General features: G+C 43.1%; 1 protein-coding gene across 3 annotated transcripts in view; it reads left to right on the top strand.

The window, feature by feature from the left end:
- Nucleotides 1-21,098, top strand: part of TRABD2B (TraB domain containing 2B) — a 279,252-nt gene that overhangs the window by 132,820 nt on the left and 125,334 nt on the right. For all 3 annotated transcript variants that reach the window (XM_068690371.1, XM_068690372.1, XM_068690370.1), the window contains exon 3: nt 20,266-20,412. In XM_068690371.1, the coding sequence (XP_068546472.1) occupies nt 20,266-20,412 (147 nt within the window). The remainder of the gene's footprint in view (nt 1-20,265; nt 20,413-21,098) is intronic.

Here is a 21,098-nt window from a genome sequence, read left to right on the forward strand (position 1 = left end):
ATAATCAGATACACCAAGAATGTGTTTGCTTTACAGTGGAAAGAAGGATTTGCCTGTTCTCCTCTGAAGGAGGTAGGGTCTGCCACACTTCCTATGTGGTTCTCAGCAAACGGGTTAAAGCATGCCTCTCTCCTGTGAGAAATCATCCCAGATCCATCTTTTCATCCTACTGTTGTCACCAGAAGGGTGCACAGTCAGTAACAATCACACTGGGCATAAACCAACAAAACCCTCAAGGTCTCCTCAGCAGTACCAGCTGGGGCACTGAGCAGAAACACCGACAGTGAAGGTCATGAAAGCACCACAGACAAAGTGCCTGACGACCTGAGCTGACAACCAGACAAAAAGTGCTGGTTTGGTTTTGTTCCTCACTAGATAACAGCTCCTGTCCTGTTAGCATTTCCCTGGAGCCGTACGGCAGCACATGGTGGCCCTCCCTGAAGGCCGGGGAAGGCCTTCTCGTGGAAGATTTCTCTGCTTCCAGCACTTCTCCTGCATTTGCATCCATCTGGAAAAACTCTGCCTGTCCTACCTTGTGATGAAGCTCTGTCTTCTCACTTGGGCAGGGCCCACCAAATGAGGTGGCCCAGCAGATAAACCAGTGTAGGTTTCAGGAGGGCCTAACAGTAAGAAGTATTGTTGAGTGTTTATTGCAGGGTCAGGATCTCTCCTATTAATCTTTCCCTTCAGCGCTGGCAACCCACCCGAAAGTAACATCTAGGAGTTCAGGTATACGGGGCCTGTGGGAACTCAGAAAGTTGCTGCCTGTCTGCAGAGCTACTCTAACAAGCTCTCTTAAATGATGATTAAGTCAAGGTACCTTGTGTGCAGTTGCAGCGGGCTGGGGGTTGGCACGGGGACAGCTATTTACACTTTATCTGACGTGCTAACATCGCAGTAATTCAGCTGTGGTTTGTGTTCTTAGTGCATGAAACTCCTTCCTACACCATCTCTCCCCAGCATGGTTAAAAACTATAGGGAGACACAAGCTACTCTCAACATGAAAATCAACTCGGGGGTGTCCACATCAGCATTTAGTTTGGATCAGGACCTCGCTTTTGCAATGAATCCCTCAGTCTTACCCTTGTTGCACCTTGGTACTTATTGTGGATTCAACAGGCGTTCAGTCCATGGGACCAGCCTAGTGCTAAGCCAAAGTAAACCTCCTGAAATGTATATAGTGTTTATTATATCAGGCCCCACTCTCCTGATCCATTCCTGTCGGGCCACACTACTTGCCAATTTAGCCAATTCAGACTCTCATTTTTAACAGCTTCCCCCAGCCCTTCCTCCATCTCACACGTTACAAGAAACCCTTTTCATGCAGTTTCACTGTAGACAATGTGAGCTGGTGCAACTCACAGGAGCAGGATTTACTCACCTGAGTGAAGTCTGTGCAGCTGGCCTGTGAGCTACAAAAATTATCTTTGAGTCTTTCAGCTGTAACCTGGCGGAGGCTGACTTGCACCAATTAAATCTATTATTACTTTGCTAGCTTTATGCTCGTGTTCACTCCTGTTTATCTATCAATATATTGTGTGCCAACAGCATTATTTCAAGGCCAGAGGATTATATTATCCAGGCTATCTGAGCTCATCAAGTCTTGCCAGTATTATAAATCCTTCCTCATTATTAAAGGATCCTGAGCGATTAGCTAGTGTGTGATTGCCAGGGCCAAAGTAAGCCTTCTTTCCCTGACATTATTCAATATACTAGGTAGAAATAGAGCCTTTTTCTTTTCCTTCTTCCACCTTCCATCTTACCCTTTCCCTTTCTTTTTTTTTTTTTTTTTCCTCCTGTCTTTTTCCCCCAGCCCTGCCATCTGGTCTTTGCTGGGCTGGAAAGTCACAGAAGCTGTTTTCTGTCAGTTTGTTGATATCTTCTTCCTCTCCTAGCCTGGCAGAGAATCTGCTTTTGTTAGTTTTCCTTTCAGGAATACATGTGCACTTCAGCATGAGGTCTGACAACCTTTACCCTCCAGGCATGACTAATTCCCATTTACAAGACCACTACAAAATCCATCAGATCAAAAATGTCAGGAAGCCAGGAAAACCCCATCGCGTACGGCCGACTGGGGCTGGTCCTCCTGTGCTGTGTGACAGAGTGCACTCTGCCGGCCGGGCTTTGCTGCGATAAGGTCAAGTAGAAGTGGCACTTTGAAGGGAAGGGGGATGGAGGGGAGGGAAGGAGGGATTCGCAAGCAGCCGGTGGTGTATTGTTTAATACCGTGCTCAGATACAGCCAGATACTGTGGCTGTAATAACAGCCAGGGTTAAGGCAATGGTATAAATTGAAAGGAAGGACTTACGGGATGTCTTATAGTGTTGGAAAACCTGAGGTGGAGGCTTTCATGGGGTTGAGTTTGGAAGTAGGAAAACAGCAGTGCAAAGCCCTAATAAGTTTATTGGAAGTTGCCTTTAAAGTTTTGCCTTTATGTGGTTTAGGAGTGGTGATAGTGATAATCCAGGCTGGTTTTTCGATTTTTTTTTTTTTTTTTTTTTTTTTTGATACTATCTTTTATAGAAACTTGTCTCAGCACTGAGAAACAGGACAGGCAGAGTGTCCCAAATCCTTCTCTGGTTGCCTAATCCAACAGCTTCTTTTCAGCCAAACTCTCAATGACTTCAGCTTCTGGTGAGGCTAACTCTGAGGGCTCCTGAAAAATCCCTCCCTAAGGCAGAAATCAGTGTTACATCGACAGCCTGTGGTTGAATCTCTTGACATGTTTAGTCATAGCCCAAAAAGCCAGCGCAGAAGAAGAGGAATAAAAATGTACACAGATGTGAGGTCTGACAGAATGAGAGCACTCCGTGAGCGAGACCTCAGGAAGCAGGAGGTGGCCTTGAATCAACCACGGAAGGGTTGGAAATGAGGTTTGTGTTTTAGCTGCCCAAAGGGAGCTGGAAAAAGGAGTGAGAAAGAGAACTTGGGGGAGCAAACCCCAGGGAGAAGGCAATATTGAAAATAAATGAAAGATCTCAATTTCTGTTGCAAGCATGACCCTTTGACTTCAGCAGGGCTGTAGCAAATAGAATTTGGTTTTATGGACACAACTTGCTTACAAATCTGAGCTGGAGTGCACAAGAGAGGCACATGGGCAGCTGATTCAGCAGCAGCTTTGCTGGCTTTTTCACTTGGAATTGCGTGAACCCCTTTTCATTTTCCCCTTTGGATCTGAGGAGGAAAATTTCAACATTGTTAAAACCTTCTCAGTCACATCTCTGAAACCCAAACCTGGTACGAACTACGGGAAGGTGGTTTGTAGAGCTTCTGTTCTAACCTGGAAAGTTCTGAATTCTCTCTGTGTGGGCCTAATCCAAGATCCATAGAAATCAATCTTAGGCTTGCCATATACTTTAATAGAAATTGGACCAAATTGCAAAAGTTTCCTATTCCTCTGGTTGATTTCTATGGATTTTTGCCCACTCAATTTAAAAGAACAATTTATATCATGAAAAACAAACCACTTTCGTTGTGTTTTTCTATGTTTAGATTTTCTTGGTTAATGTTCTTTCCTTACTGTAACTGGCTGAGAAACGATGGCTATGACTTTTGTATTGTTTGAACGGGACAAGAGGAGGAATAGTGGTCTAAGTACTTGCTGAAGGAAGTTTTATCACTCAGCTTGAAATTAGAAAGGTTGGTGTTAAAGAAGCCCCACCTGAGCACTCAGAAAGGATGAGATGCCCATCATTTGATGACCAATTATTATGCGGTGTCTGAGAGTTTTAGTCTGGAAAGCAGCTATGCCATGGCAGAAAATACCATGCTAATTGAAGACAGCTCCTGTCTGTGACTAGTTCTTACCACCTCTGTGCATCTCGGTCCTTTGGGACATGGGTTTATGAGGCTGCACCAAGTGACTCATCTCTGTCTTCCTGTTACCCTTTCACAAGAACGAAACTCATTGTGTCTCATTCTCCTCTTACAAAAGGGGATTTATCCAAGCCCACATCCTCTAAGTACAAGCTAAGTCTTTACCACTGGGCAAGAACTTTCTTTTTAGCTCCATTGCAAGTCACTACTGAAATACATTGGCAGAGCTCTTGTATGAATTAGGGCTGGAATAGCAGAAAAATTGTATGGGAGGTTGAGCTGAGATAATAAGTTTTCATTAGCCGGGTCTGTAAATCTCCAGCATTCAGTATCCTGCAGCCTAATGGGGTTTCCCCAGCCTTCAGCACCTATTGCAGCTCTGGGCTACCCGTGCAGCTTCGAGCTCTGTTGCATGTCAGGATCTGGTTGTGTTACTACATGTAGGGAGTTTACACAAAGTACCACCTGCTAGCAGCCTGCCTGACCGTGCTCCACCTTCAGCCTCAGCTGGGAAGCCCAAAAGCTTTGCTTGTGCAGGGCAGAGAGAGGGGAGGCATCAGCTCTCTGGGGTTTCTCTCTAAGATGAAGTCCTACGTGGATTCCTTGAGGGCTGAGATTACTGCTCAGCCTCCCCTTTGCGTCATCTCTGCGTTATCACCTTTTTTTGTAGGACTTGGAAGAACATAGTTATCTGGAGACCTGTACCTGGTCCATCATCAACTTTGTAAAAACAGGCGATAAATTTTGTAGCCTTGAACAAGAAGGCTCCCAAACTAACAGTAGACCAAATTCATTCATGGCCCCTCAGGCTTCCAATGCTTTATACACTTTATTTTCATGGGTGAAGAAATACGGTGGAAACCATCCACTTCACCAAAGAGAAAATTGAAATAAACTTAGGACCATTTTTATTTTATTTTTTTGTGCTCTGAACTTTTCTTAGCTAATCAGGCTTGTAGTTAGCAGCTCATTTTGACAGCTTGTACTAGTAATTTAGTACAGCTTGCAGGATAAATGTCCACTGATGGAAATGAGGGTGATCCTTTACTTCAGTCTACTATATGCTGTATGTTTATATGTGAAGAGCGAGATGCCTAGGACTTTCCTCATCAGCCTTTCGTGGGTTTACAGTTTGGATTTTTTTTTTCCCCTCTTAATGTACTAACTCAGAAGTAATAAATATTTTAGAACAAAGTTGGAGGGACTCATTTAGGGTTAGATCTGACCATAGGCATGTGATGAATGGGCTTCAATTTAAATGCCAGTGGTTGGGGTAGCGGCAGGCGGTGGCTGCCACTCGAATCGTGCAACTCGTACACGTTCCAGCCACAGTGGACTGAGTTTAATGAAGCAAATTTAGTAGGGATTTAGCCTGACCTCTGGGATTTCCAAAGCTGCATTTAAGAACCCCAATTAAGGAGGGAGGAAAGATGTCTGAGTAAACGTGTCTCTCTGAAGGAGGTATCTCCATCACCCATAAGAAACTGTTAAAATTGCTCCTTTTCAATTTGTCCCTTTGGTCAATTTTTGTAATGTATAAGCAAAGGCAGCAGGATTCCCTCACAGAGTGTGATCGATGGAGTGGTGTACCTTGGTGTGACTCCATGCACTTGAAGGAGTTACTGCTAGATTATACCAGTGAGAACCTGAAAAAATATCAGCTGTAAATATATGGGATGACTGATGTAAAGGCAAATGTTTGAAAACCTCCAGGATGCTGATTTAGCTTGGCTGTACTTCAGCCAAGCCAGTATTGGTCTGAGATGAGTTTTATTGACATAAAGCTGCTGCAGTGAATCAAGCTACATTTCTCTCTGCTGATAGGCAAGCGAGGAAGTATGTGCCTCTGAGCAGCAGGCTCTGCTAAGGTGTAAGTGGTGGCAATTCTTACATGAATGAGCCTTTTAAAGGAAATGCTGCGTGCAGCTGGGTTGCATGGACCAGGACCTTCAAATATTAATTGTCAAGCCTAATATTACTAATCTATGACTATTATTAGTTAGCGTGGTATTAACCAACAAAGTGATGGTGCTTAGCAGCAAAAGATCTAGAACATAATAACTGGGGATTTAATGCTTGTTAAATCAACTGTTGGAGGAAGCCGAGCAATTCCTGAGACTGGCTTTGCTATTTTCTTTTGAGTGAGCTAGTGTTGGCCTTTTTCAATTGAAAGCCATATAAGTCTTTTGGGAGGTAGGGGGGAATCCAACAACTGTATATCATTTTAGAAAAAATAAATAGACCCTGTCATCTATTACAACACTGTCACATTGGTTTGCATTTACAACTGAAAAGAAATGAGGCTGAAGACTGTTCATTCCCATTATTTTCCCCTGATTTGTTTCTTTCTTTGCTTTCATGTGTGGGTGGGTTTTAAAAGTTTTTGTCTTGCTTCGTTTGGCAATTTTTGTGTGTGTGTCCCACATTCTGATGTGCTGCAGCTCATCTGCAGGCTGCAAGGCTGAAGCCCCCAAGGGTGGGCAGTGCGTAGTTCCTGCTTAGTACTCAAACAGGTTGTAAGTGGGTAGGTTATAATTTAGGGAGGAGGAGAAAGACCATCAAGATAAATGTTTCGGAAGTTTTCAAAATGTCCAATGACCACAGTTTGTATGTAGGAGATGTCCTTCCCTTCCTTCTCCTGCCCTTTTTCTGAATGATTTTGCAGAGTGGCTGTGAGTGAGGCTTAGCTAAACTGAAAGTGCCACAGCCTGGAATGACAATCAAAAGAGATGCGTGTTGTTATAAACACTCAATCATTTTCCTTCTTTCTTGTGGAGTTGTTATTAAGCCCAGAGGTTCAGAAGTTCAAAAATATAAAGGAATAATTTGTACAAGAAAAGAAAGGAGTCTATTTCACAAGCCATTGATGCTTCCACTGGGAATTAGCAGTAGCTGTTTGAGTAGCCAGGGTCATACAGAGCAATGATGCATTCTGCTCCCACTTAGGAAACCCCTAATTTTTAACTTTTTAACAGCCATAAGCTTAAGTTTCTGTCAATGAAAAGTGGAGAGAATGTTTGAGGAGCTCTTATTAAAAAAATAAACTTCAAATGATGATTGACTCCCCTTTTATGTCTCTAGAATGGGGCCCATAAATCTCAACAGTTTTCTCTTCAATGGCTACTTGTTCTTTTTGGTTGGTGACAACTTTTATTTTAAGCGAGCTCAATTCTTAAATTAACCCTTGTGTTGACTCAAGCCTCCTTGTTTGTCTTTGCTTTGCCTCCCACAGATGGAGAAAAGCTTAGCATATGGTAACAGATCCATTCCCATTTCCTGGTTGACATGAAACGTGGGCATCGGTGTCGCTTGAGGAGGGAGAAACCAGACCTCAAGAATTCTGCTTCCAAAGAAAGCAGAGCTCTCAGTTAGCGAGACGCCCCTTTGAATCATTGGTGTAGGACTCCTGATAGACAGATGAGCACTAAAGGTTTAATTCATTTGAGAACAGATACCCCACGTCAGATGTGCACATTCAAACTCTCGGACCCATTCCATACGGATGGGTTCTGGCACTCCCTCCTTTGTCATGCTTTTAATAGAAACTGTATGGATACAGCTGTTTTGCAGTCCCTGGATTTTTCCTGTATTTAGAACTAAATCCAACCCTTGAAGCCTGCTAAGGAAATACCTAATATAAAACCCATAAAAATCTCAGGCAGCATCAGCCACTGAACCTACCAGAAGACACATCTGAAAAATCGGTTGAGTAGCAAGAGTGCTGTGCCCACGGGTGTCCAGGAGCTGGTGGGTCTCCTTCACAGGTATGCAAGCTCTGGAAGCTGGGCCTGCCTGTGTGTGGCCAGTCAAATTTGGGAGCTCTATCTTATATCTTTCTGTCAGTGACCTGTTACACAGTCCTGGGGCCTAATGCTTATGTCAACACGAGGTTAGGTTTCATGGCATCCTCAGCAGAGCAGGAATGTCCTGGCTTATATTCATCTCCCCAGGAGAGAGAGAGGGTGAGAGAAAAGCATTCAGCAGCTACTGGGCAATCTTCTGCCATTCCTTGACAGGCAGTGATATAAATCAGGGGCTTGAGTGGGACACGCAGGCAAGACCTTGTTGCTCTGTTTAGATCCCTATCAGCCATGATTAATTCAGTGCTATAGGTGGAAAGATAAACGTGGCTTCCTGTGATCTTAATTGTTTCCACCAGCCTTTGAACTGATGCATTCATCTGGTAGCATTTAGGTTTGAATACAAAAGACCAAACGATGCCCAAGACCACATGGTGGGCAGCAGAACCAGTTCTGAGGTCTGCTGGTGCCATCTGGAATCGGTCTCTTGGTCATGCAGTGCAACTGGGGCATGGGGACTTGAGTTAATCCCAAATAGGTGGCTAGGATTATCATATGGAAGCTTTTAGGTGCAAGAGGGTCTGGATTTATTGCAGAGGAGATTGGCAAAAGTGGCAAGGGATGGACCGGAGACTTCATATGATGCTACAGGGATTCCTGCTCTGCCATTCCCAATGCTCATGTGACAGGAGAAAACAGTTTGGATCACTTTTCTTGAGCAATTCCTACTGTAATTGAAATAGTTTCTGTGGATCTTTTGCAGAACTACTAGTTTCTTGCATCAGGAGACCTTCCTCTCCTCCCAAGATCCTTTAATGGCTTAGGCCTGCAGTCTTTGCAAGTAACTGACTCACACCTCCACCCAGCTACCTTCAGCACTGTGCACGGGCCTTGACTTCACTTCGACATTCCTGCGTACAAAGGATTCCCGTGATAATAACTTGAAAAATACCATGCTAGCTTTACTCTCTCTTTAACTTTGCTATTTACCTATGGGAAATTCTGAGAATGGCAACAATCCTGATATGTTTAGTGGAGGGGGGTGCTTTAAAAGCAGAAAGATCTTTGGCAAATGCAGCCTGCAAAGAACAAAAACAGTTTATTTCAGCTGACAGCTTTGGAGAAAACCAGCATTGCTAAGTTTCAAATTAGTGTGGGTAGACACTAATAAGAAAATTTAGGGCTAGCAATTCAGAGTGAATAGTTTATTGCTTTTTGGTTAATCCCTTTTCAATTTCTATCAGCATAGAAAGAGGAGAACTCTTTCAGTCATTTGTGCCCAAAGCAAAATGTGATGAAAATAGGCAAACTGAAATGTAATTTAGCTCCCTAAAAGCAAAGAGAAGGGCTCACCCCATCAGGAAAAAAAAAAAAAAAAAAAGTCAGAATTTGCCATTTAAACAAGACTCCATGAAGCCTTTGTTTTAATAGTGTTTGTATTCTAACACTTTGAATCCAGTAACTTCTGGTTACCAGAGCTCAGTAAAGAATGTTTCCTGGGAAACTTCTTTTGCAATTTATTCATTTTTCTACCCTGTATATTAACTGTCTGACATTTTTCTCAGATAGACTCATGCTTTGGAGTCATTTAATGAATAATTCCAGACCTACAACTCATTTCTAAGTGGTACTGAGCATTTGCCATTCAAAACCCAAGCTAAGTTTTTTAGAATTTATTAATTATATCTCCGTATGTGATGAACAACTAAATGTCAAGCATAACTGCTCTTGTACAAAACATAAAAACAAGGCAAAATTCCCTACCAAGAGAGTTAGCAGAGCATGGCTGGGGCAAACTAAGGTGACCAATTTGCATCTGCGAAGAACTCAGTCTATAAAACCACCTGGGTACATTCCCCCTCTTGCCTACTTCAGGGAAGGTAGAAAGATCACTGCACAGGGAAGAAATGCAGAAAAGCTGCTGTCTTCAAAATGAGCTGATCTCTCACAGGTTTGTGAAGGATGACATTTCCTTCCCACTGCATCATCCAGGTCTCCTCCCTCAAATTGCAGGCAGCATTTCAGCAGGTGAGGATCAGCACAGCTCTGCTGGCATCATCAGAACTGTGCTAAATTACACCGGCTCAGTCTCTGGCTCTGCAACCCTGCGCCTAGGAGTTAGGTTTGAGAAGATTTATCAAACCTGGAGGTGGTCCTCAGTGCTACACTTAGTACCACTGTTGCTTTGGGATGTTTGGATGTTTTTCCTAGTGTCCTGACATAACTGAGTGGGCTGAAGCCAAGAGCTTCAGAGCCATAGCCACCCATGATTGTGGAAAAGGCTGCTATTGCTCTATAGTATTCCAGGGCAGCAGCAAAGAGATTTGCTTTGGGAATTTGCTTTTTCACCTTAGTGCATCCTGGACTTGCTTGAGCTGTGTCCCCATGTGCAATGTCAGCAACATCAGTGGGATTTCTGGGAATCTTCCTGGTGAAGCACAGTTTTAGGGGGAACAACCTGGTGAAAACTGTTTCAGGGGATGGCAGCACGTGCCAACTTAGTGCTGTGTTTTACAGATTTACAGTGGGTCAGTATTAGTCAGGCAAGGAAATAGAGGAGAGGAGAAAAAGTATATTTATTTTTTTTTACTCTCTGCTTTGGGGGGGGAGTGCATTGCCTGCCCAGAGGAGGAGATACATGTACATCTAAGGAGCAGGGAGATGTGGCTAAGGGGACAGAAGATGAATCTGAGGCTTCTTTCTTTATCAGGTATTTCTCTTCTGTCTGAGTATATGAACCAGAATGGTGCTTGAAAACAGCAGTAACTCTGATACTTATTTATTTTGTATTAACAAGGGGAAATAGCCCACCTTCAAGGATATTTGAAGCTTTGCAAATAATGTTTTTCAAGGTCTTTTCTTACTGGTTAGAAGAAAAAGGAGAAAAAAAGGAAAAAACAAAAACATTAGCTAAATGAAGCGCTTTCCCCAGAATGTGCCAGTTCATGTAAATTTTCACAGCAAGAATACAACATTTGGCTTTAGCATAAATCTGTGAAGATTCTGCTTGATTTCTTAACAGCATATCCCCTCCAGTAGCTGGTTTCATAGGCATTCTCTGACTGAAATGGGGACTGTTTAGCCTAGACATACAAAGGTTCAAGTAATGTGATCTTTTAGTCCCAACGGTAATGAAAATGTGGTAGTTATAGCTGTCTCTAGAAAGATAACCTCCCATAGTTCATAAACAACAGAATTGCATTGAGGGAGACTTATATTAGTAGAAAATAGTGTCTGAATTTAACATTCTGACCTTGAAAGCTAACAGAGTAGTTTGTTTCAAATAATTATTTTTATAAATTTCTTCTGTCTTGGCAACTTGACTTGTGAATAGATTGCAGTTTCCTTTAACCTATTTGTTAGTGGAATTTATTTGCTGAATAACTGATGTAAATAACTCGGTGAATAGAAAGTAATTATTCTTGGCCTCCACTTAGTTTCAAGGCAAGCACCTGGCTGCAAGTAGATGATATGAGAAATTTGAGCTGCTGTGATTTGATGGGTAGGTCACCTTCTTTTCCTGGCTAACTGAATATTGAATAATCTTTATGCAACTTGCTGCTTCCAGGCAAGAGTCCTGTAAACTGCAACACAGCTGTAATGCCATACAGTGTATACTGGAGCTGCCATGCCATATGGGTAGCAGCAAATGGATCTGGTGCATCCTCCTCTACCCCCAGAGAAGGTTTCCTCTATGTGCAGGCTTCCCTGGCTGTCCCTGAGCTCTGAAATGACAATTCGTGTCTTTGGGTGCCCCTGATTCTCCATTTTTTCTTTTCTCTCTTTCTCCAAAAGGCAGCTGAAGCGGGAGCTCCTGCATTCATATCTTGTTAAGCTCATGGACGCATCTGTAGGTTTTTCTGTAGGTCCCCTTGGCTTGCAGGGCATGGTGCAGGCTGGCTGCAGGGCTTGCAGTGAGGGTTTCAGCTCCTCAGTAAACATCCATTTATTGGCTGTATATCAAAGAATTGTAGAATGGCTTGGGTTGGAAGCGACCTTAAAGATCATCCAGTTCCAACCCCCCTGCCACAGGCAGGGATGCTGCCCACTGGACCAGGTTGCTCAGGGTCTCATCCAGCCTGGTCCTGAACACCTCCAGGGATGGGGCACCCACAGCTTCTCTGGGCAACCTGTTCCAGTGCCTCACCACCCTCTGAGTAAAGAACTTCTTCCTAACATCCAACCTAAAACTCCCCTCTTTTAGTTTAAAACCATCTTCCCTTGTCCTATCATTATCTACATGAGTAAAGAGTCCTTTTCCATCCTTTTTATAAGACTCCGTTAAGTATCAGAAGGCCAGGTGCAAAACAACCTGGTGAGGTTGTTTTGCATAACAAAATAAATTCAAACGTTTTCCTGTGCTGTCCCAAATCTTGATGTGCTTTTTTTTCGGGTTTGCCCTGCTGCTGAACTCACAGGGACACAGTCACCTTCAGGGTTAGGAAACATTCCCTTTTCTACAGATGCCAACTTGGTCATGCTCATGTGGAGACTAGGGAACCGAGCCAGTTGTTACCCCAAACGGTCCTTGGCCAGAGGCAGTTAGTTGCTCCATCTGGCTTGCTGGAAAGTGTACCCATTCCTAAAAGGCAGTCATTTATTCTCCAGCGTGCTGTTGTACATTGAAATTGGCACCTGTTTGTGCTGATACCCAGGGCTGGGAGCAGGAAATTCAGGTCTTTATGTCCCTTTCAGCCCTTCTTGCTGTGGGAGCAGCAGTCTGGAAAGGGGCCGTGCTGGCATCGTGAGGTGTTAAGCTGGGATGGCTGAAGGAGTTAATCTGCTGCCTCACTGTAATATAATAGAAAGAAAAACATGCCTGTGGGGCTAGTCCATTTTACTATGTAGCTTCAGCTGGTAATTAAAAAGAAGCAGTTCAAAATTAAGCAGTAATATGAATAAAACTCCAAATTAAATATACCCAGGACAGGCTGGATTTTCAATGGGTGGATGCATAGCATATCATTAAACCAGGCTTTTAAAAAAAAAAAATATCTCAGGCTGGCTGCCTAAAACCAGGAGCTCCCAAAGCTTTGCTCTATCCCATGAGGCTGCACCTTTCACTGTGGCTCTTGTGCCACCAGGGCACGAGCTGAGCCGTATGCCCCACTGGGGCACGCTCCCACATTCTTTCTGTTACAGTGGAGACAAAAAAGTAAAATCGAAACCCCAGATGGGCCCATAACAATCTTACTTGTGAGTCGAGAGCGCAAACGTGGTTTCAGGTTCTCGGGAAGGATTTCAAGTGCCTCCTTTGAAAGCGGTGATCCCAGAGATGGGGACAATGTGCCCATTTAAGATGGAAGAAAGTGATCGTGGGCAATGCCTTTTGGGTCCCAAGTGCCTTTCCAGGCTTCCATTTCAGAAATGCAAGTGCTGAGCAAAATAGCAGGCTCAGCTGGGCAATCGATGTGACCTTCTGCGTGTCTAGACAGGCAGCTGGCTGCTCCCGAATAAAGCACTGCATCCAAGCACGGTGGTGATTTGGGGGTAACCAAAGGGAGAGCAGGGAGGCGAGAGGGAAGGAGCGATATCAGAAGAGGCACTGTCAGCCACAAGCTCCCCACCTGGCTGATTTCCAAAAGATGGACGTTGTGTGTCTGAAGAAAGCTCACCCTCTGCTCACCTCATGTCTTACATTCTTTCCCAAACTATCTGTTACCGGACACTTTTGGAGGTGTTGGACTTATCTGGGATGAGTGCTTTCATTTCAGTGACACTGTGGCACCACTCCTGGAGCACTGCTCCTGTCCACAAACCTGCAGATGAACTTCTAGCTCCCACAAAACTTGGTGATCATGGGGGTGGGATTCCACTGACATTGAGGTAGCACTTGGGTTTTTGAATACAGCCTAGGAAGTGGTGAGGTTCCCACAGGACAGGGAGCCAAGGAGCCTGGGGCCAAGACAGGCTTGTAGGGTGATGGCACAAGAAGGGACAGAATGGGGTCTGAGGGGTATACAGGAGCCAGGCTGCAGCTCAGCCCATCACCAAGTAGGCAGCAGGGCTGTGTCTTGTTTGTGCTGCTGGACCACAGCTTTTCTTGCTTGGGTGAAAATTGTCTTTCCTGTGCCTGTGGGTTTCATTTGGTCTGGAGGTGTTCAACAGTTATCATCAGGTATCGCACAGCCCAGCTCCTTTATCCGCATGGAATTGGGTGCCTTTACATCAGAGGAGTGCCCGAGCCTGTTATCTCTGTAATGGTCTTTCTGATACCTTTATTATATGAAAATTAAATGAGTCTGTTTAAAATCAAACCCAGTTGCCAGCTACTCAGCCCTGGAAGAATTGCTATTCCTCTGCCACAGACTGGTGTCAAATGTGTAAAGAAGTGGAAGAAAATTATTTACATCACAATCATAGAATCATAGAATATCCTGAGTTGGAAGGGACCCTTAAGGATCATCAAGTCCAACTCTTGACACCATAATGTCTGACTTCATTAATAACTAATATGTGGTTTTTAGGTTAATAGTAGGAGGGGAAATCAGTTTCATAGGCAGTGTTTTGTTGTCTTGGAGGCTAACAGATTTTTAAGTCCAGGAACTGAATGGTTTAGGCGAGTCCTGCTTAGAAGCCGTTTTCTTCTGTGCCACTTTCGGTTCAGCTATAAATAAGAAAAAAAATATTGTCTCCCTTTGAGAGTGCAGTCTCATGCCAGAGGTATGACTTGATTGTGCTGTTGATTTACATTCTTGCTGACAAGGTCTAAGACTGCAGCCCAGAGGCCTAACCGGCAGCACTTGGACCTGCAAGTCCTCACTGCCGGGCAGTAAGCCGGCCACTGCCACTTGTTGCACTTCAACCAGGAAAGCACTTGCTGAGTCAGGCTGCTTGGAGTGTGACTCTTTTATTGCAAATATTTAGACTTTGGGGTAGGTTCAGCCATCAAAATTCATCTACTGAACTCAGAACAACCTAGGGAATAACATTTCTCCTGTTAATCTTTGCAGGGTCAGGTCCTCAACCAGCAAATTTCTTAAACGTAGACCTAAAACCTCGAGGCTTCAGGGATAAGTGGGATTTTAGTCACTTATTTACAAGCCTAACTGAAAAGGCCATATTTAAGAAATTAGATCTATGTAAGAGTACTGGATGCAAGTAAATCCCACATACAAAATCCACAAAAGCAATACATTTAGACTGCAAATTTAATAGCTGTAATTCTATCCCTTTCAGTGTTTCAATTCTGATTAAGTTGCAAATCCTTCCTTCTGTTATTTCTTAATCTATTTGCCTAAGCTTGAATTTGGGCATTGACCAAAGCAGAGAGTAATCCTACCCAATTACTGCCGTCCTGCCACCGACTGAGAAAAAGAACCAAGTTGTTCTTGTGTCCCCAACATTTTGGGGATGTTTCGGCCTATTTAACATGTGACATTTATAGTATATGTATTAGGAATGATAAAGTGTTTCTAAGGTGCTATCATGATGGAAATTAACTGAGCTTGGAGTTTTACTCCATTGTCTTTATTTTTGTCTTAACTCCCTTCTGCAAGAGAAGACCTGTATGTAAGAGAACAAACTAAAGCTAACTGACCTGTACCTATCAGGTACCCCACAAAAACCCCGCACAGCTGCTATCCAGGCTCCAAGTTAATTATACACACTCAAGCACTGATTAAGCCAGAAACATTGTGCAGAAGCAGTATAATAGTACTGTCCTGTCCTTTACTGTCATTTAGCCCTGGGAATGAATGAGAGCTGCTGTCGACCAGGCGAGTCCTCCCTGGGCTATGGCAATGGTGTGTTGCAGTCTTGGTGTTGAAGGAGTGGGCGACTCATGCACATTGCAGTGTTGTCTGTCAAAGAACTGCTTCAGAGTTTTTTGTTGTTTTGTTTTATGCCTCGATTCAATGAAACACAAAGAAAAAATAAAAAAATAAAATGGCTTTAGCACTTCAAAGTTCATCATGGGAAGTTTGTGTAAAGAGGAAGGTCAAGAGGTTGAAGCTAGTGCTAAGCTCCTGGAAGTCAACTTAAATACTTCCTCGGGACCTTTGGGTGTGCAGGGCTGAAAGCTGGAGCTCTTAGCTCCCTGCAGTATTCCCAGCACCAAGAAAATCAGTCTTAGTCTCAGGGCTGTGAGCTATTAGCACGAGTGCTCTTCACCAGGCCATGCCTGCGTGTCAGCACTGTTACTAACCTGGTAGGATCTGCCGTTGTTAGGGGTTTCTCCAGGCACCTTGGTCAGATTCAAACTGTTTTATTAAACTGGTTAATTGCTAGTTTGAAAGGGAGAGAAAAAAGCAGGGTCCTTAGGTCTCCCTGGTCAGTGCCAAGCCGCAGACTGTTAACTACTCCTGCCTTTCAGAAGCAATAACTGCGGGTTTGGGGAACATATGGAACCAACTAGCCGAAAGGCTTTTATGAGGAGCTTTAACAGGGGGCACGGTTTTGTGAGCAGAAATTCCAGTGGATGAGTTAATAGTTTCACTTTCCTTAGCTGTCCCTTTATAGGAACAACAACAACAAAGTCAGGCGCGTTCCTCCAGTGGCCCCGGCTGTACAATGTGCCGATGCATCCAGGATTTCTCTTGGACACTGAGAGAGTCCTTTATAGTTCCTCCTGGACCTGTTTTTTCAGAGCTATTTCCTGATGCTGACCTCATTAGGTGAGTTTCACAGCTCACTAATTCCTAGCAACAGTGCAAAAGATTCAAGGAAAGGGGAAACCCGTCTTCTGGAAACCAATGGAACTGAACAGATTTGGGCAAACACTTTTATTGCTTTTCATTAATCTGGAAAATCAGGGACTTGTTTTTTTCTTTCTTTTCATTTTTTTCCCTTTTCTTCAGGCCATTATTTTGAACTGCAAGAGTATAGTTGATTTTCCATTTGAGTATAGAGAATGATAACAACAGAACAAGAATCTCAGAAGAGCAGTATAGCTCAGTACTTATGTTACGTTTTGTTTTGAACCAAGCAGGAGAGTGGGCACTTCTTTTCTTGAGTGGCAGTGTGGGTTCTGATGGGATATAGTCACCCAAACGCTTCCAGTAATGCTTATTTAGTATTTGCCTTGTGGTGGCACTTGTCCAAAAAAGAGAGCAAAAGAAAACAATAGTTCGCTGCCCAAGAGATGACATCATAGCGTGAAACTTAAGTACTTGTTTTTGTGGTATTGTTATTAATCATGGTTCTATGCAGGGGTCATCCTGTAACTCCAGCTACTGGAGTCATGTGAATGTAGTGTTTATGGTTCAGCCTTCATAAGTTTAGGAATGGAAAGTGATTTCTCCATCGCATAACAATGAAATTTATCTGCACACCAAAGTCTGGTGCAAGAGTTTTCTCAGGGTTTCCTTTCCTTCTCAAGTGTTTTCAATAGCAATTGCACCAGAAGAACACAGATCTCTTTCTTTTCAGCTTAATGCAAAGTTTATTTCTTCGATTGTAACATCTGAATTTGTTTTCTATTTTATTAGCAAAATAGTTCATAAGAATATTTGGGACCCCTCAAGTATGTTACTAAAGTATGGTAACAAGGCTTCCTTGTCTTATTTTAAGATGGCCCCTGAGATGCCACGGTGGCACCATTTGGGACTGTAGTCAAACTGAAGAACCTTTCCACTTGGTTAGAAATCCATAGTATTGCCTCCTAGACAAAGTGATGGGCACGGAGTTGAGCTGTCATTAGAAATGAGGGAACTATAAATTTTAACAAAATAAACTGAGGTGTCCAAGATCAGTGGGGCCAAAGACCAAAGGTGTGCAGTGTGGCAGCACAGGTACTCTTGGGTAGTGGTGAGAACAGATGGCATGAATATAAGAAATGGAGCAGCCTTGTTCACCAAAAAATTAAACCTGAGGACCCTGCTGATCTCCCCCTTCCTGGGTGTACCTTGATTGTAGGTCACCCATAATGCAAGAGCTCTCGCCTTGTCCCAGGTCTGCCTCTGACCTTGCCAGGGAAAAGCTGGTCTGGTACAGACCCCTTATCCATGAGATGGCAATAGGCTATGCAAAAGTGCTGCTAAAAAGTCTGCCCAGTGGTTCCTGGTGCTGTGTGGGGCCGGTGCTACCTGCTTTCTTCAGCAATAAAGCCGGACCCATGGGTTTGCCGTAAGGGCCAAGCTGATGTCTCCAAACATGCTCATAAAATCCGTGTGTTGAATGCTTCTCTCCAGAGAATGACACCAGTTGGGTGAAAAGGCTTCCTCCTGGCAGGGTGAAAAACCCCTCCTGTTGTCCGTGTTTGATCGCTTGCAACTCAGGGCCAGAGACAGCTGTGCAAAAATGGCTTTCAAAGCACGCAGATGTGAGGATCATAAATTGCTTGAATAAAAATGCACTTTCCCAGAGCCAAACCCTTAGCTTCCCATCACTTCCCAGAACAAATACTGTCTGCTGTATTTATTAGGTGGGACTGTGTACGGGCAGTCGCTCTAAGTGTGTTTATTTTGAAGTCATCAGTTGTTCGGTAATCTCAGGCACCTCTGGGAGATTTAACTCAGATAGAGGTTTAGGCTGGAGGTCGTGGGGTCACTGATATTAAGATAGGGAGAAGGAAAGGAAGCAGCATTGTTTTTGTGGCATTATCTGAACAGTAAGGAAAAATAAATGCAGCTTTTAAGATGGCTTTAACCAGACTCTGGGGGAAAAAGCCTACAAATCCAGCCGGCAAGTGACTGCTACAAGACCCTGCATCTCTTCAAGTGTGTTTTGGGCCACCCAACCAAAACCCATGGTGATTACGGCGTGATTAAGCAAGACTTCTCTAGAAATCTGCTTAGGCGGCTGAAATTTTGCTTTAGCATATGCAAGAGCTTCAGTTTCTAATTTTAACTCCCAGCCTAGAATAAAATCTCTTGAGCTGCTTTTTGGGCAGTTGCTTGAACCCGGCGATTAGCTTCCCTGCGGTGTCAGCAGAGTGCTAGAGCTCAGCTGGCCACCAGCACTTAGGTCCCATTGCAAGACGGGGGCAGCGAGCAAGAACACGAATGTCCTGACATGGCCACTGCCACTAATGAACTCTGGGGTCCATCTCCTGTGGCAAGCTCTGAATAACTCCTTCTCTCTCATGGTGGTGTCTTATGTGAACTCACACTGCGGCTTTTTCTGCAACCAGACGCTTATTTTCAAGGAACATGCAGGCAATTTTCTTTAAGACCTCTAACCCTCTGCAAATATGACTGAAATCAGCTAATAGGTTCCAAATTTATTAGGAGGAAACAAAGAGACAGAGGCAGAGCATGAACGCAGAGCACTGGTTTCCTCAGGAAGCCAGAGCAACCCCCCAAAAAAGTCATTTGGAATAAAGGAAGGATTTGTTTATCATCTCCTTAATATTTTACCATAAAACACTCTGTCTTATCCTCAGGGTTTTTGTGGTTGTTTGTACATGTGTGTGTGTGTGTATACACATTTTTGTATATAAAAATCCAGCAACATCCATTGTTTAAAAAATCAAAAATGAGAAGGATTTTGCTAAAAGCATTTTGGGAAAACCTCTACTCTCGGTTTTCCTGTCAAAGTTTTTCTAAGCTTTTATTTTTATTAGTCAAAATGTTTAGAATCCCCAGGAAATCCTGGGATGAACCGTTTCCTCTTTGAGCTGTAGCCCTTAGGGGAAAAAGAGAAAGCTCAGAGCCTTTCAAAGCTTAGAAATTTTTAAGCTGTATTTTTTTGCAGGTTTTTTAAATTACAGGAAAACTAAGTTAGGTAGATGCTTAACTATAGGCTATGGTCCTGGGAAAGTTGGATCTCTTTGTAGAAAAGCCTGAAGAGACCCTTAGATCTGAACAAGGAAATCTCTTAGGCTTGGATCTTAAGCGGGAACCAATTGCAGAACTGCAGTGTAACAGGTTCTTTTGAAAGACCATCTTTATATTTTTAAAAAGTAAATTAAAAATAACATTTGCTTTCCCTCAACCAGAATTTGTGTATGTTAGTTAACATCTAACAGCTTCCTATTAAGAGGCTGTTAATGCCCTGGAGATACTTTTATTTTTTTATTCCTTTGAAAAATAAAAATAAAAAATAAAAATCTCAGATCATATTTGTTATATACCTGAGGTTTTGTAGAAGTAAATCCAATTGACAGTGTTACAATTCAATATATATGTTCATATTGCAAAACGGTAGGTGAAGGAAGAAAAGCTAAGGAAGGGAGACTAATAGTGAATTTCCTAAAGTTTCTGGTATTAAAAGCATTCAGAAATTTCCCTGCTACAACAGTGACTTCCTAAGTTTTTAAGATTATGATTTTTTATTTTTTTTTAAATCTTCTAGCTTTATTTGGGCTTTGGATTTAAGCTAGCTGTCAGGAAACAGACGCAATAGAATAGAAGCTTCCTACTTCTGGGATTTTTTCATTCCAGTGTCTCTCACGTAGCCAAGTTCTGTGCAGAGATAAGCTAATTGTCCTCAGACCACTTGGTCATGAGTTCCAAGCAGTGTACATATTATGAAATTAGACTTTATGAAGAATATCAAGGATACTGTAATAAGGACTTCTATTAGAGAAGGGTGGAATTCCCTTCCAGTTGGGAATACCTAAAGATCATTCCTTACTGCTGTGGGCTATGATGGGTCAATAGACTTCAGGCACATAAGAGTTTTTAAAAGTTTAGCCTCTACGGCTTTGCTTCTTTGATACTTGGTATCTTGAACTCCTCTCCTGTTTTTATTATTTACATTTCTACAGGTGCTGTTTGCTCTGAACCAAACTCTGCTCCAACATGAAAGTCTCCGAGCAGGTAGTTTGCAGGCCCCATATACCACTGAAGATCTCATCAAGCATTATAATTGTGGAGACCTGAATGCTGTCATATTCAATCACGACACTTCTCAGGTAAGCAAAAGTGTTATGGATGGGCCAGCTAACTGAGAACAAATCAGTTGTTTTAATAGCAGTGGTATTCTCCCTTAAAAGGCAGGAAGTGTTCTCCTGCCAAAGCCGCTGATCTAAAATTTCTGCGTTGGATACAGTGACCTCTGTTCGTTAAAATGCTTGGCATCTGTTTCTGCCAGATAAATGCACACATAGCTCCCCTCTTACAGGTATCATATGACAACAAAGTGTTTAATTCAGCTGATGAATAGAGGTACAGAGAGGTTAAGAGCCTGGCAGAAGGCCTGTCAGGTGCCTATAGCACAGAGAAAAGTAAAACTCTGGTCGCAGGGTCATCACTTTATACCCCATCTCCTCTTTTCCCTGTTCCTTTTGATGCCTTGTGTTTTCTTCTCTACATTTGCCTGGTGAGAGACTGGGGTTTCCTTGGTATTGCTTTTGCTCTGTGGAAGTGACTGCCTGGAAAACTTTCCTAGGAATGTGCCTGAAAAAAAAGTTAATTATGGATGTTTGTGGGGCTGTTGAATGTGGTCCCCTCATTAAGGGGGGGAAAAAAAAGCTTTGTAATATTTGAGCTTATATTTGGAGAGGAAGTGAACCTTATGTAAATACTTTATAAAGTAAATAACTTCTCAAACATGTCATAATTCAATAATTTTGTATGTGTCTCAGGCAGCCCTTCAGTC

This window comes from Anas acuta, chromosome 8 (genome assembly GCF_963932015.1).
Source record: "Anas acuta chromosome 8, bAnaAcu1.1, whole genome shotgun sequence".
NCBI classification, from domain to species: domain Eukaryota; kingdom Metazoa; phylum Chordata; class Aves; order Anseriformes; family Anatidae; genus Anas; species Anas acuta.